Source organism: Oncorhynchus keta, unplaced genomic scaffold (assembly GCF_023373465.1).
Source record: "Oncorhynchus keta strain PuntledgeMale-10-30-2019 unplaced genomic scaffold, Oket_V2 Un_contig_6276_pilon_pilon, whole genome shotgun sequence".
NCBI classification, from domain to species: domain Eukaryota; kingdom Metazoa; phylum Chordata; class Actinopteri; order Salmoniformes; family Salmonidae; genus Oncorhynchus; species Oncorhynchus keta.
Genome location: NW_026288771.1, coordinates 173,654 through 197,601, shown reverse-complemented (window position 1 = coordinate 197,601; position 23,948 = coordinate 173,654). Strand labels below are relative to the sequence as shown.

Sequence of the window (23,948 nt, the reverse complement as noted above, 5' to 3'; positions counted from 1 at the left end):
GATGTAGAGAGAGATGTGGTCTACCCCCCCAGGTGAACTCCAGGCGGTCTACCCCCCCCAGGTGTACTCCAGGTGGTCTACCCCCCCAGGTGTACTCCAGGCGGTCTACCCCCAGGTGTGCTCCAGGTGGTCTACCCCCCCAGGTGTGCTCCAGGTGGTCTACCCCCCCAGGTGTACTCCAGGCGGTCTACCCCCCAGGTGAACTCCAGGCGGTCTACCCCCCAGGTGTACTCCAGGCGGTCTACCCCCAGGTGTACTCCAGGCGGTCTACCTCCCCAGGTGTACTCCAGGCGGTCTACCCCCAGGTGTACTCCAGGTGGTCTACCCCCCTAGGTGTGCTCCAGGTGTGCTCCAGGTGTACTCCAGGCGGTCTACCCCCAGGTGTACTTCCAGGCTGTCTACCCCCAGGTGTACTCCAGGCGGTCTACCCCCAGGTGTACTCCAGGCGGTCTACCCCCAGGTGTACTCCAGGCGGTCTACCCCCAGGTGTACTCCAGGCGGTCTACCCCCAGGTGTACTCCAGGCGGTCTACCCCCAGGTGTAGGCGGGCTCCCCCAGGTGTACTCCAGGGCTACCCCCAGGTGTACTCCAGGCGGTCTACCCCCCAGGTGTACTCCAGGCGGTCTACCCCCAGGTGTACTCCAGGCGGTCTACCCCCCAGGTGTACTCCAGGCGGTCTACCCCCAGGTGTACTCCAGGCGGTCTAATATATGCCATTTAGCAGACGCTTTTATCCAAAGCGACTTACAGTCATGTGTGCATACATTCTACGTATGGGTGGTCCCAGGGAATCGAACCCACTACCCTGGCGTTACAAGCGCCATGCTCTACCAACTGAGCTACAGAAGGACCCAGGTGTACTCCAGGCGGTCTACCCCCAGGTGTACTCCAGGCGGTCTACCCCCCAGGTGTACTCCAGGCGGTCTACCCCCCCAGGTGTACTCCAGGCGGTCTACCCCCCAGGTGTACTCCAGGCGGTCTACCCCCAGGTGTACTCCAGGCGGTCTACCCCCAGGTGTACTCCAGGCGGTCTACCCCCAGGTGTACTCCAGGCGGTCTACCCCCAGGTGTACTCCAGGCGGTCTACCCCCAGGTGTACTCCAGGCGGTCTACCCCCCAGGTGTACTCCAGGCGGCCTACCCCCAGGTGTACTCCATGCGGTCTACCCCCAGGTGTACTCCAGGCGGTCTACCCCCAGGTGTACTCCAGGCGGTCTACCCCCAGGTGTACTCCAGGCGGTCTACCCCCAGGTGTACTCCAGGCGGTCTACCCCCAGGTGTACTCCAGGCGGTCTACCCCCAGGTGTACTCCAGGCGGTCTACCCCCAGGTGTACTCCAGGCGGTCTACCCCCAGGTGTACTCCAGGCGGTCTACCCCCAGGTGTACTCCAGGCGGTCTACCCCCCAGGTGTACTCCAGGCGGTCTACCCCCCAGGTGTACTCCAGGCGGTCTACCCCCCAGGTGTACTCCAGGCGGTCTACCCCCCAGGTGTACTCCAGGCGGTCTACCCCCAGGTGTACTCCAGGCGGTCTACCCCCAGGTGTACTCCAGGCGGTCTACCCCCAGGTGTACTCCAGGCGGTCTACCCCCAGGTGTACTCCAGACGGGCTACCCCCAGGTGTACTCCAGGCGGGCTACCCCCAGGTGTACTCCAGGCAGTCTACCCCCCCAGGCGGTCTACCCCCAGGTGTACTCCAGGCAGTCTACCCCCCAGCCAGTCTACCCCCAGGTGTACTCCAGGCAGTCTACCCCCAGCCAGTCTACCCCCCAGGTGTACTCCAGACGGGCTACCCCCAGGTGTACTCCAGGCGGTCTACCCCAGGTGTACTCCAGGCGGTCTACCCCCAGGTGTACTCCAGGCTACCCCCAGGTGTACTCCAGGCGGTCTACCCCCCAGGTGTACTCCAGGCAGTCTACCCCCCCAGGTGTACTCCAGGCGGTCTACCCCCCAGCCAGTCTACCCCCCCAGGTGTACTCCAGGCGGTCTACCCCCCAGGTGTACTCCAGACGGGCTACCCCCCAGGTGTACTCCAGACGGGCTACCCCCCCAGGTGTACTCCAGGCGGTCTACCCCCCAGGTGTACTCCAGGCGGTCTACTTGTGCTCCTTGGTGGGGGCGAAGTACAGCTCCATGGGTTTGTTCACCTTCCAGTACTTCTCACTGACAAGCTCCAGAGAGAAAGACCCGTTCAGCACCTAGAGGACCGACAGAGAGCAGATGATTGGTTGACAGGGAGCAGATGATTGGTTGACAGAGAGCAGATGATTGGTTGACAGAGAGCAGATGATTGGTTGACAGAGAGCAGATGATTGGTTGACAGGGAGCAGATGATTGGTTGACAGAGAGCAGATGATTGGTTGACAGAGAGCAGATGATTGGTTGACAGAGAGCAGATGATTGGTTGACAGAGAGCAGATGATTGTGATAATAGTGGTGATAGTGGCAGTAATAATAGTGGTAGTAATAGTAATAGTGGTAGTAATAGTAGTGGTAGTAATAGTGGTAGTAATAGTGGTGGTAGTAATAGTGGTAGTAGTAGTGGTGGAAGTAATAGTGGTAGAAATAGTAATAATAGTGGTAGTAATAGTGGTAGTAATAGTAGTGGTAGTAATAGTAATAATAGTGGTAGTAGTAATAGTAGTGGTAGTAATAGTGGTAGTAGTAGTGGTAGTAATAGTGGTAGTAATAGTGGTAGTAATAGTGGTAGTAATAGTGGTAGTAGTAGTGGTAGTAATAGTAGTGGTAGTAATAGTGGTAGTAATAGTAATAGTGGTAGTAGTAATAGTAGTGGTAGTAATAGTAATAGTGGTAGTAGTAGTGGTAGTAATAGTAGTGGTAGTAATAGTGGTAGTAATAGTAATAGTGGTAGTAGTAATAGTAGTGGTAGTAATAGTAATAGTGGTAGTAGTAGTGGTAGTAATAGTAATAGTGGTAGTAGTAATAGTAGTGGTAGTAATAGTAATAGTGGTAGTAGTAGTGGTAGTAATAGTAATAGTGGTAGTAGTAGTGGTAGTAATAGTAATAGTGGTAGTAGTAATAGTAGTGGTAGTGATAGTAGTAATAGTAGTGGTAGTAATAGTGGTAGTAGTAGTGGTGGTAGTAATAGTAATAGTGGTAGTAGTAATGGTGGTAGTAATAGTAATAGTGGTAGTAATAGTAATAGTGGTAGTAATAGTGGTAGTAGTAGTGGTAGTAATAGTGGTAGTAATAGTGGTAGTAATAGTGGTAGTAATAGTGGTAGTAGTAGTGGTAGTAATAGTAGTGGTAGTAATAGTGGTAGTAATAGTAATAGTGGTAGTAGTAATAGTAGTGGTAGTAATAGTAATAGTGGTAGTAGTAGTGGTAGTAATAGTAGTGGTAGTAATAGTGGTAGTAATAGTAATAGTGGTAGTAGTAATAGTAGTGGTAGTAATAGTAATAGTGGTAGTAGTAGTGGTAGTAATAGTAATAGTGGTAGTAGTAATAGTAGTGGTAGTAATAGTAATAGTGGTAGTAGTAGTGGTAGTAATAGTAATAGTGGTAGTAGTAGTGGTAGTAATAGTAATAGTGGTAGTAGTAATAGTAGTGGTAGTGATAGTAGTAATAGTAGTGGTAGTAATAGTGGTAGTAGTAGTGGTGGTAGTAATAGTAATAGTGGTAGTAGTAATGGTGGTAGTAATAGTAATAGTGGTAGTAGTAGTGGTGGGAGTAATAGTGGAAGTAATAGTAATAATAGTGGTGGTAGTAGTAGTGATAGTGGTAGTAGTAGTGGCAGTAATAGTGGTAGTAGTAGTGATAGTGGTAGTAGTAGTGGCAGTAATAGTGGTAGTAATAGTACTAGTGGTAGTAATCGTAGTAATAGTGGTAGCAATAGTGGTAGTATTAATAGGGGTAGTGGTAGTATTAATAGGGTAGTGGTAGTAGTAATAGTGGTAGTAGTAATAGTGGTAGTAAGTGGTAGTAATAGTAGTAATAGTGGTAGTAATAGTGGTAGTGGTAGTAATAGTAGTAATAGTGGTAGTAATAGTGGTAGTGGTAGTAATAGTGGTAGTAATAGTAGTACTAGTGGTAATAATAGTGGTAGTGGTAGTAATAGTGGTAGTGGTAGTAGTAATAGTGGTAGTGGTAGTAATAGTGGTAGTGGTAGTAGTAATAGTGGTAGTAATAGTGGTAGTGGTAGTAATAGTGGTAGTAGTAATAGTAGTACTAGTGGTAGTAATAGTGGTAGTGGTAGTAATAGTGGTAGTAATAGTGGTAATAGTGGTAGTAATAGTGGTAGTGGTAGTAGTAATAGTGGTAGTAGTAATAGTGGCAATAATAGTAGTAGTAGCAGTAGTAGTAATAGTATTAATAGTAGTGGTAGTGATAGTAGTAATAGCAGTAGTGGTAGTGATAGTAATAATAGCAGTAGTGGTAGTGACAGTAGTAATAGTAGTGGTAGTGATAGTAGTGACATTAGTAATAGTAGTGGTAGTGATAGTAATAATAGCAGTAGTAATAGTAGTGGTAGTGGTAGTAATAGTAGTGATAGTGATAGTAATAGTAGTGGTAGTGATAGTAATAATAGCAGTAGTAATAGTAGTGGTAGTGATAGTAGTGACAGTAGTAATAGTAGTGGTAGTGATAGTAATAATAGCAGTAGTAATAGTCGTGGTAGTGATAGTAATAATAGTAGTAGTAATAGTAGTGGTAGTGATAGTAATAATAGCAGCAGTAATAGTCGTGGTAGTGATAGTAATAATAGCAGTAGTAATAGTAGTGGTAGTGATAGTAATAATAGCAGTAGTAATAGTAGTGGTAGTGGTAGTGATAGTAGTATTAGCAGTAGTAATAGTAGTGGTAGTGATAGTAGTAATAGCAGTAGTAATAGTAATGGTAGTGATAGTAGTAATAGCAGTAGTAATAAGTGGTAGTGATAGTAATAATAGCAGTAGTAATAGTAGTGGTAGTGATAGTAGTGACAGTAGTAATAGTAGTGGTAGTGATAGTAATAATAGCAGTAGTAATAGTAGTGGTAGTAATAGTAGTGGTAGTGATAGTAATAATAGCAGTAGTAATAGTAGTGGTAGTGATAGTAGTGATAGTAATAGTAGTGGTAGTGATAGTAGTAATAGCAGTAGTAATAGTAGTGGTAGTGATAGTAGTAATAGTAGTGGTAGTGATAGTAGTAATAGTAGTAGTAGTGATAGTAGTAATAGTAGTGGTAGTGATAGTAGTAATAGTAGTGGTAGTAATAGTAGTAATAGTAGTGGTAGTAATAGTAGTAGTAGTGATAGTAGTAATAGTAGTGGTAGTGATAGTAGTAATAGTAGTAGTAGTGGTAGTGATAGTAGTAGTGGTAGTGATAGTAGTAATAGTAGTGGTAGTGATAGTAGTAATAGTAGTGGTAGTGATAGTAGTGATAGTAATAGTAGTGGTAGTGATAGTAATAATAGCAGTAGTAATAGTAGTGGTAGTGATAGTAGTAATAGTAGTGGTAGTGATAGTAATAATAGCAGTAGTAATAGTAGTAGTAGTGATAGTAGTAATAGTAGTGGTAGTGATAGTAGTAATAGTAGTAGTAGTGGTAGTGATAGTAGTAGTGGTAGTGATAGTAGTAATAGTAGTAGTAGTGATAGTAGTAATAGTAGTGGTAGTGATAGTAGTAATAGTAGTAGTAGTGGTAGTGATAGTAGTAGTGGTAGTGATAGTAGTAATAGTAGTGGTAGTGATAGTAGTAATAGTAGTGGTAGTGATAGTAGTAATAGTAGTGGTAGTGATAGTAGTGATAGTAATAGTAGTGGTAGTGATAGTAATAATAGCAGTAGTAATAGTAGTGGTAGTAGTAATAGTAGTGGTAGTGATAGTAGTAATAGTAGTGGTAGTAGTAATAGTAGTGGTAGTGATAGTAGTAATAGTAGTGGTAGTGATAGTAGTAATAGTAGTGGTAGTGATAGTAGTAGTGGTAGTGATAGTAGTAGTGGTAGTGATAGTAGTAATAGTAGTGGTAGTGATAGTAGTAATAGTAGTGGTAGTGATAGTAGTAATAGTAGTGGTAGTGATAGTAGTAATAGTAGTGGTAGTGATAGTAGTAATAGTAGTAGTAGTAGTAGTGGTAGTGATAGTAGTAATAGTAGTGGTAGTGATAGTAGTAATAGTAGTAGTAGTGATAGTAGTAATAGTAGTGGTAGTGATAGTAGTAGTAGTAGTAATAGTAGTAATAGTAGTGGTAGTGATAGTAGTAATAGTAGTGGTAGTGATAGTAGTAATAGTAGTGGTAGTGATAGTAGTAATAGTAGTGGTAGTGATAGTAGTAATAGTAGTGGTAGTGATAGTAGTAATAGTAGTGGTAGTAGTAATAGTAGTAATAGTAGTGGTAGTGATAGTAGTAGTAGTAGTAGTAATAGTAGTAATAGTAGTGGTAGTGATAGTAGTAATAGTAGTGGAAGTGATAGTAGTAATAGTAGTGGTAGTAATAGTAGTAATAGTAGTGATAGTAATAGCAGTAGTAATAGTAGTGGTAGTGATAGTAGTAATAGTAGTGGTAGTGATAGTAGTAATAGTAGTAGTAGTGATAGTAGTGGTAGTGATAGTAGTGATAGTAGTGGTAGTGATAGTAGTGATAGTAGTGATAGTAATAATAGCAGTAGTAATAGTAGTGGTAGTGATAGTAGTAATAGTAGTAGTAATAGTAGTAATAGTAGTGGTAGTGATAGTAGTGGTAGTAATAGTAGTAATAGTAGTGGTAGTGATAGTAGTGATAGTAATAATAGCGGTAGTAATAGTAGTGGTAGTGATAGTAGTAATAGTAGTAGTAATAGTAGTGGTAGTGATAGTAGTAATAGTAGTGGTAGTGATAGTAGTAATAGTAGTAATAGTAGTGGTAGTGATAGTAGTGGTAGTAATAGTAGTAATAGTAGTGGTAGTGATAGTAGTGATAGTAGTGATAGTAATAATAGCAGTAGTAATAGTAGTGGTAGTGATAGTAGTAATAGTAGTAGTAATAGTAGTAGTAGTAATAGTAGTGGTAGTGATAGTAGTGATAGTAGTGATAGTAATAATAGCGGTAGTAATAGTAGTGGTAGTGATAGTAGTAATAGTAGTGGTAGTGATAGTAGTAATAGTAGTAGTAATAGTAGTGGTAGTGATAGTAGTAATAGTAGTGGTAGTGATAGTAGTAATAGTAGTAATAGTAGTGGTAGTGATAGTAGTAATAGCAGTAGTAATAAGTGGTAGTGATAGTAATAATAGCAGTAGTAATAGTAGTGGTAGTGATAGTAGTGACAGTAGTAATAGTAGTGGTAGTGATAGTAATAATAGCAGTAGTAATAGTAGTGGTAGTGGTAGTAATAGTAGTGATAGTAATAGTAGTGATAGTAGTAATAGCAGTAGTAATAGTAGTGGTAGTGATAGTAATAATAGCAGTAGTAATAGTAGTGGTAGTGATAGTAGTGATAGTAATAGTAGTGGTAGTGATAGTAATGATAGCAGTAGTAATAGTAGTGGTAGTGATAGTAGTGATAGCAGTAGTAATAGTAGTGGTAGTGATAGTAATGATAGCAGTAGTAATAGTAGTGGTAGTGATAGTAATGATAGCAGTAGTAATAGTAGTGGTAGTGATAGTAGTGATAGTAATAGTAGTGGTAGTGATAGTAATGATAGCAGTAGTAATAGTAGTGGTAGTGATAGTAATGATAGCAGTAGTAATAGTAGTGGTAGTGATAGTAATAGTAGTGGTAGTGATAGTAATAATAGCAGTAGTAATAGTAGTGGTAGTGGTAGTAATAGTAGTGGTAGTGATAGTAGTAATAGTAGTGGTAGTGATAGTAGTAATAGTAGTGGTAGTAGTAATAGTAGTGGTAGTAATAGTAGTAATAGTAGTGGTAGTGATAGTAGTAATAGTAGTGGTAGTGATAGTAGTAATAGTAGTGGTAGTGATAGTAGTAATAGTAGTGGTGGTAATAGTAGTAATAGTAGTGGTAGTGATAGTAGTGGTAGTAATAGTAGTGGTAATGATAGTAGTGGTAGTGATAGTAGTAATAGTAGTAATAGTAGTGGTAGTGATAGTAATAGTAGTGGTAGTGATAGTAATAATAGCAGTAGTAATAGTAGTAATAGTGTGACTCCAAATCCAGACCTCCATGGGTTGATAAATTTGATTTCCATTGATAATTTTTGTGTGATTTTGTTGTCAGCACATTCAACTATGTAAAGTAAAAAGTATTTAATAAGAATATTTCATTCATTCAGATCTAGGATGTGTTATTTTAGTGTTCCCTTTATTTTTTTGAGCAGTGTACATTGTATTATTACCATGGCTGTAGGGATATAAATGGTGTATTGTAGTAGTATTTGTAGTAATATATTGTATTATTACCGTGAACTGGCCGTTGGCTGTAGGGATATAAATGGTGTATTGTAGTAGTATTTGTAGTAATATATTGTATTATTACCGTGAACTGGCCGTTGTCTGTAGGGATATAAATGGTGTATTGTAGTAGTATTTGTAGTAATATATTGTATTATTACCGTGAACTGGCCGTTGGCTGTAGGGATATAAATGGTGTATTGTAGTAGTATTTGTAGTAATATATTGTATTATTACCGTGAACTGGCCGTTGGCTGTAGGGATATAAATGGTGTATTGTAGTAGTATTTGTAGTAATATATTGTATCATTACCGTGAACTGGCCGTTGGCTGTAGGGATATAAATGCTGTATTGTAGTAGTATTGTATTATTACCGTGAACTGGCCGTTGGCTGTAGGGATATAAATGCTGTATTGTAGTAGTATTTGTAGTAATATATTGTATTATTACCGTGAACTGGCCGTTGGCTGTAGGGATGTAAATGGTGTATTGTAGTAGTATTTGTAGTAATATATTGTATTATTACCGTGAACTGGCCGTTGGCTGTTGGGATATAAATGGTGTATTGTAGTAGTATTTGTAGTAATATATTGTATTATTACCGTGAACTGGCCGTTGTCTGTAGGGATATAAATGGTGTATTGTAGTAGTATTTGTGGTAATATATTGTATTATTACCGTGAACTGGCCGTTGTCTGTAGGGATATAAATGGTGTATTGTAGTAGTATTTGTGGTAATATATTGTATTATTACCGTGAACTGGCCGTTGTCTGTAGGGATATAAATGGTGTATTGTAGTAGTATTTGTGGTAATATATTGTATTATTACCGTGAACTGGCCGTTGTCTGTAGGGATATAAATGGTGTATTGTAGTAGTATTTGTGGTAATATATTGTATCATTACCGTGAACTGGCCGTTGGCTGTAGGGATGTAAATGGTGTATTGTAGTAGTATTTGTGGTAATATATTGTATCATTACCGTGAACTGGCCGTTGGCTGTAGGGATGTAAATGGTGTATTGTAGTAGTATTTGTGGTAATATATTGTATCATTACCGTGAACTGGCCGTTGTCTGTAGGGATATAAATGGTGTATTGTAGTAGTATTTGTGGTAATATATTGTATCATTACCGTGAACTGGCCGTTGTCTGTAGGGATATAAATGGTGTATTGTAGTAGTATTTGTGGTAATATATTGTATTATTACCGTGAACTGGCCGTTGTCTGTAGGGATATAAATGGTGTATTGTAGTAGTATTTGTGGTAATATATTGTATCATTACCGTGAACTGGCCGTTGTCTGTAGGGATATAAATGGTGTATTGTAGTAGTATTTGTGGTAATATATTGTATTATTACCGTGAACTGGCCGTTGGCTGTAGGGATGTAAATGGTGTATTGTTTCTCTGAGGCAGCGTCTACATTGACAGGACTGGCCTCTCCGTTCTTCCTCAGTTCCTCCAGAGCCAGACGCACAGCCAGGTACTTAGACAGGTGGTCCACTGTGGCGTTACCCGACGTCTTGATGTACCTGGGAACAAACTCAACACTACCACACACAAGTGTTACTTAATGCCTTCAGCCAGGGGCCTTGGACCAGACACTTAGACAACAACACACAAGTATCCCCTCCCACACATTAACCCCTCCCCCCTCCCAAGCGTTAACCCCTCCCTCCCTCACACGCGGTATCCCCTCCCTCCCTCGCACGCGGTATCCCCTCCCTCCCTCCCTCCCACGCACGCGGTATCCCTCCCTCCCTCCCTCCCACGCACGCGTATCCCCCTCCCTCCCACGCACGCGGTATCCCCTCCCTCCCTCGCACGCGGTATCCCCTCCCTCCCTCGCACGCGGTATCCCTCCCTCCCTCGCACGCGGGTATCCCTCCCTCCCTCGCACGCGGTATCCCCTCCCTCCCTCGCACGCGGTATCTATCTATCTATCCCCTCCCTCCCTCCCTCCCTCCCTCCCTCGCACGCACGCACGCGGTATCCCCTCCCTCCCTCCCTCCCTCCCCTCACTCACTCACTCACTCACGGTATCCCCTCCCTCCCTCGCACGCAGTATCCCCTCCCTCCCTCGCACGCATGCACGCACGCACTATCCCCTCACGTTAACCCCTCCCTCCCTCCCACACGTTAACCCCTCCCTCCCTCCCACACGTTAACCCTCCCTCCCTCCCACACATTAACCCCTCCCTCCCACACATTAACCCCTCCCTCCCACACATTAACCCCTCCCTCCCACACATTAACCCCTCCCACAAAGCCACCTGGTCTGCACGTTGTCCTCCTTGTCCATGAGCGTAGGATGAGGACAGAACACCAGTTCTATCTCGCTGGCTCCGTCCATGGCCACGTCCCCTCCCCCTCCGTTCTCTGTAGCGTTGTCCATGTCCAGACCAGAGTCATCTGACGTCTTGGTACGCTTGATGCTCGGCCCCGCCTCCTGCTTTACATTTATTGGGGGGGGAAAGACTCGCTGAGTACAACCCAGGGGATAACATGTAACAGCAGGAAGAGAGGAGAATGTTCCTGGTGTCACGTTCCTGGTGTCACGTTCCTGGTGGGATTGATCTTTACTCAACAAAATGTATATTTGTCTGCATACATTTTTACCGCGTCATAATAACAGAGTACATTACATTGCACGCTAACCCATCCCATGTCACACACGTCTCATATAGCCACATACATAATATATCCCACCCTTACACATTATGTCAGAGGCGTACTAACACAGCTCAACTTTACTGATTGCCGTTTAGGTATTTGATAGATGTGATTAGGGTTGAAACCCCCCGGCTCCTTTAATCAAGAGTCCCAGTGAGAGGTTTCCAGCTCCCTCCCCTCTTGATCCTGGGAATTTTCCAACCGGGATTTCCGATAAACCTGGGAATTTGGGGGAAGTTACAGGAATTTTGCAACCCTACACGGGAATGAAGGTATCCTTGTACCTGGTTAGAGTGGACGGAGGCGTTGCTGCAGTGGGAGGAGTCACCGTTGTCCTCCAGCCCACTCCCGTTCTCCAGCTGGTGCTTCTTCCCTCGCTGCAGCCTGGAGGGAGGTGGGGACCACCCAGTGGTGGGAGGAGGGAAGAGCAGAGAGGATTTTGATAAAGTAACATTCAAGAACATAGTTCCAGAAACATATTCTGCATCATAGTTTCTGTTGGTGAGGAGACACTCATAGTTTCTGTTGGTGAGGAGACACTCAGTTTCTGTTGGTGAGGAGACACTCATAGTTTCTGTTGGTGAGGAGACACTCATAGTTTCTGTTGGTGAGGAGACACTCATAGTTTCTGTTGGTGAGGAGACACTCATAGTTTCTGTTGGTGAGGAGACACTCATAGTTTCTGTTGGTGAGGAGACACTCATAGTTTCTGTTGGTGAGGAGACACTCATAGTTTCTGTTGGTGAGGAGACACTCATAGTTTCTGTTGGTGAGGAGACACTCATAGTTTCTGTTGGTGAGGAGACACTCATAGTTTCTGTTGGTGAGGAGACACTCATAGTTTCTGTTGGTGAGGAGACACTCATAGTTTCTGTTGGTGAGGAGACACTCATAGTTTCTGTTGGTGAGGAGACACTCATAGTTTCTGTTGGTGAGGAGACACTCAGTTTCTGTTGGTGAGGAGACACTCATAGTTTCTGTTGGTGAGGAGACACTCATAGTTTCTGTTGGTGAGGAGACACTCATAGTTTCTGTTGGTGAGGAGACACTCATAGTTTCTGTTGGTGAGGAGACACTCAGTTTCTGTTGGTGAGGAGACACTCATAGTTTCTGTTGGTGAGGAGACACTCATAGTTTCTGTTGGTGAGGAGACACTCATAGTTTCTGTTGGTGAGGAGACACTCATAGTTTCTGTTGGTGAGGAGACACTCAGTTTCTGTTGGTGAGGAGACACTCATAGTTTCTGTTGGTGAGGAGACACTCATAGTTTCTGTTGGTGAGGAGACACTCATAGTTTCTGTTGGTGAGGAGACACTCATAGTTTCTGTTGGTGAGGAGACACTCATAGTTTCTGTTGGTGAGGAGACACTCATAGTTTCTGTTGGTGAGGAGACACTCATAGTTTCTGTTGGTGAGGAGACACTCATAGTTTCTGTTGGTGAGGAGACACTCAGTTTCTGTTGGTGAGGAGACACTCAGTTTCTGTTGGTGAGGAGACACTCAGTTTCTGTTGGTGAGGAGACACTCATAGTTTCTGTTGGTGAGGAGACACTCATAGTTTCTGTTGGTGAGGAGACACTCATAGTTTCTGTTGGTGAGGAGACACTCATAGTTTCTGTTGGTGAGGAGACACTCATAGTTTCTGTTGGTGAGGAGGCACTCAGTTTCTGTTGGTGAGGAGGCACTCAGTTTCTGTTGGTGAGGAGACACTCAGTTTCTGTTGGTGAGGAGACACTCATAGTTTCTGTTGGTGAGGAGACACTCATAGTTTCTGTTGGTGAGGAGACACTCATAGTCAGAGGTGGTCCTGTAGCTCAGTTGGTAGAGCATGGTGCTTGTAACGCCAGGGTAGTGGGTTCGATCCCCGGGACCACCCATACGTAGAATGTATGCACACATGACTGTAAGTCGCTTTGGATAAAAGCGTCTGCTAAATGGCATATATTATTATTATTAGTTTCTGTTGGTGAGGAGACACTCATAGTTTCTGTTGGTGAGGAGACACTCATAGTTTCTGTTGGTGAGGAGACACTCATAGTTTCTGTTGGTGAGGAGACACTCATAGTTTCTGTTGGTGAGGAGACACTCATAGTTTCTGTTGGTGAGGAGACACTCATAGTTTCTGTTGGTGAGGAGACACTCATAGTTTCTGTTGGTGAGGAGACACTCATAGTTTCTGTTGGTGAGGAGACACTCATAGTTTCTGTTAGTGAGGAGACACTCATAGTTTCTGTTGGTGAGGAGACACTCATAGTTTCTGTTGGTGAGGAGGCACCGAAATGGGAAATAGTGAGGAGCAGGACAGTCATGGCCTGTATCTTGAGGCCCTCCTCGATGCTGTGGGACAGGGGTTAAAGGTCAGGGTACAGTACCTGTTCATGGCCTGTATCTTGAGGATCTCCTCGATGCTGTGGGACAGAGGTTAAAGGTCAGGGTATAGTACCTGTTCATAGCCTGTATCTTGAGGCCCTCCTCGATGCTGTGAGACAGGGCCTGCTGGTTGTTGTGTTTGGAGATGCGGGCCAGAACCCTCTCCTGGTGGGCCTCGTACTCATCTCTGCTGGGGTAGATCTTACTGATGAGGGCATCAAAGTTAGGGTCCGGCCGCAGGGACCGCTTAGACACCAGCTTCTTCCTGCACGTAGGGCATTCCTTGTTGCTAGGGGGAACAGACAGAGATAGACCGATCGATTCCTTTTCAGTTGTTCTTTACCAGGTAGGTCAATAAAGAACTCATTGAGAGCCTGACCCCCTTGTTATACAGGACATCAACCCTGTGGTGGTGGTGGTGGTGATGTCCTGTGTAACAAAAGATATCTGCCGTCAATCAGGACTTTGATAAATACAACAAAAAGAACCACAGAGTGATCCGTGTCTGAGACCAAACGAATAGATTAGTGTCAACAGTGTGGCATGTCGTGTTGCTTTCTGCTCAAACTGAGGAGCATCACGTGAACATGGTTTAGCTACATAACAAATCTTTATCATAACCTTTACCCTGATCTGAATGCAATGATGATGCAGCCAGCACAAGACTAGTTAGAGGTAGTTAGGTTACTTTAGGTCAGGCTGGGTTACTTTAGGTCAGGCTAGCGGTACATACCCTGATCGGAGGGTGGTGATGAAGGGTAGGTATGGTTACTTTAGGGTAGGTGAGGGTAGGGGTACATACCCTGATCGGAGGGCGGTGATGAAGGGTAGGTATGGTTACTTTAGGGTAGGTTACTTTAGGGTAGGTGTGGTTACTTTAGGGTAGGTGTGGTTACTTTAGGGTAGGTGTGGTTACTTTAGGGTAGGTTACTTTAGGGTAGGTGTGGTTACTTTAGGGTAGGTGTGGTTACTTTAGGGTAGGTGTGGTTACTTTAGGGTAGGTGTGGTTACTTTAGGGTAGGTGTGGTTACTTTAGGGTAGGTCAGGGTAGGTGTGGTTACTTTAGGGTAGGTATGGTTACTTTAGGGTAGGTTACTTTAGGGTAGGTGAGGGTAGGGGTACATACCCTGATCGGAGGGCGGTGATGATGGGTAGGTATGGTTACTTTAGGGTAGGTTACTTTAGGGTAGGTTACTTTAAGGTAGGTCAGGGTAGGTGTGGTTACTTTAGGGTAGGTGTGGTTACTTTAGGGTAGGTTACTTTAGGGTAGGTATGGTTACTTTAGGGTAGGTTACTTTAGGGTAGGTGTGGTTACTTTAGGTGTAGGTTACTTTAGGGTAGGTATGGTTACTTTAGGGTAGGTTACTTTAAGGTAGGTCAGGGTAGGTGTGGTTACTTTAGGGTAGGTATGATTACTTTAGGGTAGGTGTGGTTACTTTAGGGTAGGTATGATTACTTTAGGGTAGGTATGGTTACTTTAGGGTAGGTATGGTTACTTTAGGGTAGGTTACTTTAGGGTAGGTATGGTTACTTTAGGGTAGGTTACTTTAGGGTAGGTCAGGGTAGGTGTGGTTACTTTAGGGTAGGTTACTTTAGGGTAGGTATGATTACTTTAGGGTAGGTGTGGTTACTTTAGGGTAGGTATGATTACTTTAGGGTAGGTATGGTTACTTTAGGGTAGGTATGGTTACTTTAGGGTAGGTTACTTTAGGGTAGGTATGATTACTTTAGGGTAGGTATGGTTACTTTAGGGTAGGTATGGTTACTTTAGGGTAGGTTACTTTAGGGTAGGTATGGTTACTTTAGGGTAGGTATGGTTACTTTAGGGTAGGTGTGGTTACTTTAGGGTAGGTGTGGTTACTTTAGGGTAGGTGTGGTTACTTTAGGGTAGGTTACTTTAGGGTAGGTCAGGGGAGGGGTACATACCCTGATCGGAGGGCGGTGATGATGGGTAGGTATGGTTACTTTAGGGTAGGTTACTTTAGGGTAGGTCAGGGTAGGGGTACATACCCTGATCGGAGGGGGTGATGAAGGGTAGGTATGGTTACTTTAGGGTAGGTGTGGTTACTTTAGGGTAGGTTACTTTAGGGTAGGTCAGGGGAGGGGTACATACCCTGATCGGAGGGTGGTGATGATGGATAGGTATGGTTACTTTAGGGTAGGTATGGTTACTTTAGGGTAGGTATGGTTACTTTAGGGTAGGTTACTTTAGGGTAGGTTACTTTAGGGTAGGTTACTTTAGGGTAGGTGTGGTTACTTTAGGGTAGGTTACTTTAGGGTAGGTATGGTTACTTTAGGGTAGGTGTGGTTACTTTAGGGTAGGTTACTTTAGGGTAGGTTACTTTAGGGTAGGTCAGGGTAGGTGTGGTTACTTTAGGGTAGGTTACTTTAGGGTAGGTCAGGGGAGGGGTACATACCCTGATCGGAGGGCGGTGATGATGCAGTCGGCACAGAAGCGGTGCAGACATTCCTTGGTTGTCATGGTGTTCTTCAGCATGTCCAGACAGATGGGACACATCAGCTCACTGTGGAGGCTCCTGGGAGACACGGCTATCTCCAGCCCATCAGTGATGGCCTCCTGGGTGGACACACAGAGGAAAACATATACCTAACCCTGGTCCTATATATTGTATACCCTATATAGCCTCCTGCACAGGGGGAGGGGTATTCAGACCCCTTGACTTTTTGTTACTTCACAGTCTTATTCTAAAATGGATTTCATTGTTTCCCCCCCCCCCTCAATCTACACACAATACCTCATATTGACAAAGCAAAAACAAAGCTAATGTATAGGAAAAAAAGAAACAAAATGAAATATCACATAAGTATTCAGATCCTTTACTCAGTACTTTGTTGAAGCACCTTTGGCAGCGATTACAGCCTTGAGTCTTCTTGGGGACGGCGCTACAAGCTTGGCACACCTGTATTTGGGGAGTTTCTCCCATTCTTCTCTGCAGATCCTCTCCAGCTCTGTCAGGTTGGATGTGGAGTGTTTCTGCACAGGTATTTTCAGCTCTCTCCAAGTCCAGGCTCTGGCTGGGCCACTCAAAGACATTCAGAGACTTGTCCCGAAGCCACTCCTGCGTTATCTTGGCTGTGAGCTTTGGGTCGTTGTCCTGTTGGAAGGTGAACCTTCACCCCAATCTGAGATCCTGAGCGCTCCAGAGCAGGTTTTCATCAAGGATCTCTCTGCACTTTGCTCCGTTCATCTTTACCTCGATCCTGACTAGTCTCCCAGTCCCTGCCGCTGAAAAACATCCCCACAGCATGATGCTGCCACCACCATGCTTCACCGTAGGGATGGTGCCAGGTTTCCTCCAGATCATGGTCAGACACAAGAGGTATGTGGCAGGGTCTACAGTCAATCACGGATTACAAAAAGAAAACCAGCACAGTCACGGACCAGGATGTCTTGCTCCCAGGCAGACTAAATAACTTTTTGCCCGCTTTGAGGACAATACAGTGCCACTGACATGGCCCGCAACCAAAACATGCAGACTTCACTGCAGCCGACGTGAGGAAAACATTTAAACGTGTTAACCCTCGCAAAGCTGCAGGCCCAGACGGCATCCCCAGCCGCGCCCTCAGAGCATGTGCAGACCAGCTGGTTGGTGTGTTTACGGACATATTCAATCAATCCTTATCGCAGTCTGTTGTTCCCACATGCTTCAAGAGGGGTAACTGAGCTAAACGACTACCGCCCCGTAGCACTCACTTCCGTCATCATGAAGTGCTTTGAGAGACTAGTCAAGGACCATATCACCTCCACCCTACGTGACACCCTAGACCCACTCCAATTTGCTTACCGCCCAAATAGGTCCACAGACGATGCAATCTCAACCACACCGCACACTGCCCTAACCCATCTGGACAAGAGGAATACCTATGTGAGAATGCTGTTCATCGACTACAGCTCGGCATTTAACACCATAGTGCCCTCCAAGCTCGTCATCAAGCTCGAGACCCTGGGTCTCGACCCCGCCCTGTGCAACTGGGTACTGGACTTCCTGACGGGCCGCCCCCAGGTGGTGAGGGTAGGCAACAACATCTCCACCCCGCTGATCCTCAACACTGGGGCCCCACAAGGGTGCGTTCTGAGCCCTCTCCTGTACTCCCTGTTCACCCACGACTGCGTGGCCACGCACGCCTCCAACTCAATCATCAACTCAATCATCAAGTTTGCGGACGACACAACAGTGGTAGGCTTGATTACCAACAACGACGAGACGGCCTACAGGGAGGAGGTGAGGGCCCTCGGAGTGTGGTGTCAGGAAAATAACCTCACACTTAACGTCAACAAAACTAAGGAGATGATTGTGGACTTCAGGAAACAGCAGAGGGAACACCCCCCTATCCACATCGACAGGACAGTAATGGAGGGGGTAGTAAGTTTTAAGTTCCTCGGCGTACACATCACAGACAAACTGAATTGGTCCACCCACACAGACAGCATCGTGAAGAAGGCGCAGCAGCGCCTCTTCAACCTCAGGAGGCTGAAGAAATTTGGCTTGTCACCAAAAGCACTCACAAACTTCTACAGATGCACAATCGAGGGCATCCTGTCGGGCTGTATCACCGCCTGGTACGGCAACTGCTCCGCCCTAAACCGTAAGGCTCTCCAGAGGGTAGTGAGGTCTGCACAACGCATCACCGGGGGCAAACTACCTGCCCTCCAGGACACCTACACCGCCCGATGTTACAGGAAGGCCATAAAGATCATCGAGGACATCAACCACCCGAACCACTGCCTGTTCACCCCGCTATCATCCAGAAGGCGAGGTCAGTACAGGTGCATCAAAGCTGGGACCGAGAGACTGAAAAACAGCGTCTATCTCAAGGCCATCAGACTGTTAAACAGCCACCACTAAAATTGAGTGGCTGCTGCCAACATACTGACACTGACTCAACTCCAGCCACTTTAATAATGGGAATTGATGGGAAATGATGTAAAATATATCACTAGCCACTTTAAACAATGCTACCTTATATAATGTTACATACCCTACATTATTCATCTCATATGCATACGTATATACTGTACTCTATATCATCTACTGCATCCTTATGTAATACATGTGCCACTTTAACTATGCCACTTTGTTTACTTTGTCTACATACTCATCTCATATGTATATACTGTACTCGATACCATCTACTGTATCTTGCCTATGCTGCTCTGTACCATCACTCATTCATATATCTTTATGTACATATTCTTTATCCCCTTACACTTGTGTCTATAAGGTAGTAGTTTTGGAATTGTTAGCTAGATTACTTGTTGGTTATTACTGCATTGTCGGAACTAGAAGCACAAGCATTTCGCGACACTAACATCTGCTAACCATGTGTATGTGACAAATCAAATTTGATTTGAGTCTTTTGGCAAACTCCATGTGGGTTGTCATGTGCATTTTACTGAGGTGTGGCTTCCATCTGACCACTCTACCATAAAGGCCTGATTGGTGGAGTGCTGCAGAGATGGTTGTTCTTCTGGAAGGTTCTGCCATCTCCACAGAGGAACTCTGGAGCTCTGTCAGAGTGACCATTGGGTTCTTGGTCACCTCCCTGACCAAGGTCCTTCTCCCCTGATTGCTCAGTTTGGGCAGGCCAGCAGATCTAGAAAGAGTCTTGGTGGTTCCAAACTTCTTCCATTTATGAATGATGGAGGCCACTGTGTTCTTGGGGACCTTCAATGCTGCAGACATTTGTTGGTACCCTTCCGCAGATCTGTGCCTCGACACAATCCTGTCTCTGAGCTCTACGGACAATTCCTTCGACCTCATGGCTTGGTTTTTGCTCTGACACCCACTATCAACTGTGGAACCTTATATAGACAGGTGTGCCTTTCCAAATCATGTCCAATCAATTGAATTTACCACAGGTGGAGCCCAATCAAGTTGTAGAAACATCTCAAGGATGATCAATGGAAACAGGATGCACCTGAGCTCAATTTCGAGTCTCATAGCAAAGGGTCTGAATACTTATGTAAATAAGGCATTTCTGTTTTTTTATTCTACAAAAAATGTAAAAACTATTTGTCGTTATGTGGTATTACGTGTAGAGATGGATTAAATCAACATTTCCCTCATACATTTCAGAATAAGGCTGTAACGTAACAAAATGTGGAAAAAGTCAAGGGGTCTGAATACTTTCCGAAGGCACGGTATGATGTCGGAAGACACACACCACCACAAAAGGAAACTAGGGAGATTCACCAAGGGTTACAATTTCTTCTTTTTACATTTTTAGATTCATACAGCGCCTCGTCATCCACCTAAAGAAACCACTGGGTTTTATTCCACTAAAAAGCCGATTCACACAGAAGTTCATGTTGGAAACAGTGACGCATTTGAGGAGTCTCGGTTAACGTAATGTCTTCAGAACTCCGTTTTACAAAGGAATCCATGAGGAGCCTTCCTGTAATATCTGAACTGATTGGCTAGCCTATGCCGTGATCAATACCGTATATTATAAACTGGGTGGTTCGAGCCCTGAATGCTGATTGGCTGAAAGCAATGGTATTTGAGACAGTATACCACGGGTATGACAAAACACTACATTAGTAACCAGTTTATAACAGCAATAAGGCACCTCAAGGGTTTGTTGTATATAGCCAATATACCACGGCTAAGGGCTGTATCCAGGCACTCCGCGTTGTGTCGTGCTTTAGCACAGCCCTTAGCCGTGGTAAATTGGCCATATCCCACACCCTCAGACCTTATAACTTAAACAGAGCTGCTCCCCTCCTCACAGAAGTCCTCCACCTGCCAATCCAAGGACATTACTGTGCTTCCACTGTGGATGTGGTACCTTTATCTGCGTTACCATTTCTCCTGACGGTGCGCTGCGTGGGAGAGGTGGGTTTCAGCCGCACCGCTCAGAAAAAGGCTGCCAAACTATCGCCAAAAGTCTGAGGAGGCACACTCTACGGCACCAGGCGGCTCCGCTCTACGGCACCAGGCGGCTCCGCCTCCGCTCTACGGCACCAGGCGGCTCCGCCTCCGCTCTACGGCACCAGGCGGCTCCGCCTCCGCTCTACGGCACCAGGCGGCTCCGCCTCCGCTCTACGGCACCAGGCGGCTCCGCCTCCGCTCTACGGCACCAGGCGGCTCCGCCTCCGCTCTACGGCACCAGGCGGCTCCGCCTCCGCTCTACGGCACCAGGCGGGTGAACTAGGGCTAAGTCTAATGCAGCTAGTGATGGGTTCGGTGTCTGCAGCCATGTCTGGACATATAGACGAACCCTGATCTGTGAAACACGGAAAGCTACGTAATAACACTTTAAATCTAAAAGTGAAAAACAACCCTACCTGCGGAGTCCTCTGTAGCTCAGAGACAGAGAGGTGTTACAGTAAATGTGCTCCCCTACCTGCGGAGTCCTCTGTAGCTCAGAGACAGAGAGGTGTTACAGTAAATGTGCTCCCCCTACCTGCGGAGTCCTCTGTAGCTCAGAGACAGAGAGGTGTTACAGTAAATGTGCTCCCCTACCTGCGGAGTCCTCTGTAGCTCAGAGAGAGAGGTGTTACAGTAAATGTGCTCCCCTACCTGCGGAGTCCTCTGTAGCTCAGAGACAGAGAGGTGTTACAGTAAATGTGCTCCCCTACCTGCGGAGTCCTCTGTAGCTCAGAGACAGAGAGGTGTTACAGTAAATGTGCTCCCCTACCTGCGGAGTCCTCTGTAGCTCAGAGACAGAGAGGTGTTACAGTAAAATGTGCTCCCCTACCTGTGGAGTCCTCTGTAGCTCATACAGACTGAGTTCCCATGTCTTACTGAGGGGTTGCACCCCATTCGTCTGCACTGTCTGTGTCATACTCCCAACCTGGAATAAAAACATTAGCATCATTAAAATGGACCAAACACACAGGCACACAGTTTCCTGTTGTTCAGCACCAGAAAAATACAGACTTGATGTACCATTGGCTGAAAGCCATGGTATATCAGACCGTATACCACGGGTATGACAAAACATGTTCTTTACTGTTCTAGTTACGTTAGTAACCAGTATACAACAGCAATAAGGCACCTCAGGGGTTTGTGGTACAGTTAAAGTCGTAAGTTTACACACACTTAGGTTGGAGTCATTAAAACTCGTTTTTCAACCACTCCACAAATTTCTTGTTAACAAACTATAGTTTTGGCAAGTAATATAATAATAATATATAATAATAATAATAATATATGCCATTTAGCAGACGCTTTTATCCAAAGCGACTTACAGTCATGTGTGCATACATTCTACGTATGGGTGGTCCCGGGAATCGAACCCACTACCCTGGCGTTACAAGCGCCATGCTCTACCAACTGAGCTACAGAAGGACCAGATTGATATGTTACAGCCTTATTCTGAAATGTATGAGGGAAATGTCGATTTAATCCATCTCTACACGTAATACCACATAACGACAAATAGTTTTTACATTTTTTGTAGAATAAAAAAACAGAAATGCCTTATTTACATAAGTATTCAGACCCTTTGCTATGAGACTCGAAATTGAGCTCAGGTGCATCCTGTTTCCATTGATCATCCTTGAGATGTTTCTACAACTTGATTGGAGTCCACCTGTGGTAAATTCAATTGATTGGACATGATTTGGAAAGGCACACCTGTGTATATAAGGTTCCACAGTTGATAGTGGATGTCAGAGCAAAAACCAAGCCATGAGGTCGAAGGAATTGTCCGTAGAGCTCAGAGACAGGATTGTGTCGAGGCACAGATCTGCGGAAGGGTACCAACAAATGTCTGCAGCATTGAAGGTCCCCAAGAACACAGTGGCCTGGGCGGTAGTTACAGAGAAGATGAAGGGGGTGAATGAGCCAATTGGAAGCTGGGGAAGATTAGGTGGTCATGATGGTATGAGGGCCAGATTGGGAATTTAGCCAGGACACCAGGGTTAACATCCCTACTCTTACGATAAGTGGCATGGGATCTTTTAGTGACCACAGAGTTAGGTCAGCCGTTTAACATAACATCCAAGAGACAGAACCCTACACAGGGCAATGTTCCCAATCACTGCCCTGGGGCAATGTTCCCAATCACTGCCCTGGGGCAATGTTCCCAATCACTGCCCTGGGGCATTTGGATATTTTTTTTGACCAAAGAGTGCTTCCTACTGACCCGCCAACACCACTTCCAGCAGCATCTCCCATCCTGGGACTGACCAGGACCAACCCTGTTTACCTTCAGAGGCAGGGTGGTATGCTGTCATTGTGATCATTACACAGGTGCACCTTGTACTGGAGACAATAAAATGTGCAGTTGTCACAACACATTGCCACAGATGTCTCAAATGTTGAGGGAATGGGCAATTGGCATGCTGGCTGCAGGAATGTCCACCAGAGCTGTTGCCAGATAATTTCATGTTTATTTCTCTACCATAAGCCGCATCCACGTCATTTTAAAGAATTTGTCAGTCCGTCCAACCGGCCTCACAACCACAGGCCACGTGTCACCACGCCAGCCCAGGACCTCCACATCCTGCTTCTTCACCTGAGGGATTGTCTGAGACGAGCCACCCTGACAGCTGATGAATCTGAGGAGTATTTGTGTCTGTAATAACACCCCTGAGGGGGAAAACTAATTCTGATTGGCTGGGCCCCAGTGGGTGAGCATAAGCCCTCCCAGGCCCATCAATGGCTGTGTTCCTCCCCAGTCATGTGAAATCCATAGATTAGGGCATTATTTATTTATTTCACTTGACTGATTTCCTTATATGAAATATAAAACTCGAGGTAGATAAATGAATACTGTAGCTACATCATCAGGGAACATCTGGACAACAAAAAAAAATAACCTCAACATGGTAATAGTTGTCAAAATCAATCTGGTGGTTTGACAGGTAACTACCGTGGGGTTAATGTCCTGCCTCAAAAAGCACATGAATTAACTAGCTACCCCGAATAACGTTACATTCACACCAATGAATACTGAACACTATGTTGGGAGGAAACTGGCGAACTGTATTTTATATTTCCAGGTTCACGTCCCAGACATTGAAACAACAGCACATTATTAAGTAACGTTAGTTTAACGGAGCTTCTTTGTGTCGGATCCTGCGTGCTACAGATGTGCAAATACTGAATCGCCTTTGATAAAATCTGATTTAGCCTTTTACATGGTCAATTGTAATCGTATTTAGAAATAATGGTGTCTGTGCATCAATATAAAACCGCTTTATGTGCATATCATTGTGCGATGTCACTAGAAAAGGACAGGCTCGCGAGCTAGATTGCTAACGTTAGAGATGTGACGAAGCCTCACGACCAATCAACGATGCACTAAAATAGACGGAGATATATGTTCTTCAATGTACCTTTAGACGGTCAACCCTTGTCTTATCGTTACTGTGTGAGTCTAGATGAAAACAATCAAATATATGACCAAAGCGTGTTTGTTTATGTACTTACGTGTTGTGGATACAGACGAACCAGACGAGTAATTCTGCCAGCAGCACAAACACTGACGTCACCTGTATGGTAATGAGGGATTCATTCAAAATAAAAGCCCGCGTTTAAAAAAAAAAAAAAAACAGAAATGTGGATATCTAATTCAAAAGTACATTACATTTTAATCAATGTC

The 23,948-nt window shown here is 44.8% G+C and overlaps 1 protein-coding gene and 1 long non-coding RNA gene across 3 annotated transcripts; one reads left to right on the top strand and one right to left on the bottom strand.

Moving 5' to 3' along the window:
• Positions 1–1,982: 1,982 nt before the first annotated feature.
• Positions 1,983–23,833, bottom strand: LOC127925798 (E3 ubiquitin-protein ligase RING2-like). Of its 2 annotated transcripts, none has more exons than XM_052511136.1 (8): positions 23,777–23,833; positions 21,096–21,191; positions 15,791–15,951; positions 13,447–13,662; positions 11,288–11,387; positions 10,604–10,779; positions 9,691–9,880; positions 1,983–2,196 (listed from the first exon to the last, which is right to left on the bottom strand). In XM_052511136.1, the coding sequence occupies exons 2-8, from the start codon at positions 21,180–21,182 to the stop codon at positions 2,095–2,097; spliced, it is 1,032 nt and encodes a 343-aa protein (XP_052367096.1). In that variant the 5' UTR covers positions 21,183–21,191; positions 23,777–23,833; the 3' UTR covers positions 1,983–2,094. The 2 variants fall into 2 exon arrangements, with proteins under 2 accessions (XP_052367096.1, XP_052367095.1); XM_052511135.1 differs by having other exon boundaries at positions 1,984–2,196; positions 10,604–10,782.
• LOC127925799 (uncharacterized) lies at positions 13,697–15,760 on the top strand. Its single transcript, XR_008122256.1, has 4 exons — positions 13,697–14,224; positions 14,280–14,374; positions 15,185–15,224; positions 15,412–15,760. It is a non-coding gene; the product is annotated as an uncharacterized LOC127925799 (long non-coding RNA).
• Positions 23,834–23,948: the final 115 nt, after the last annotated feature.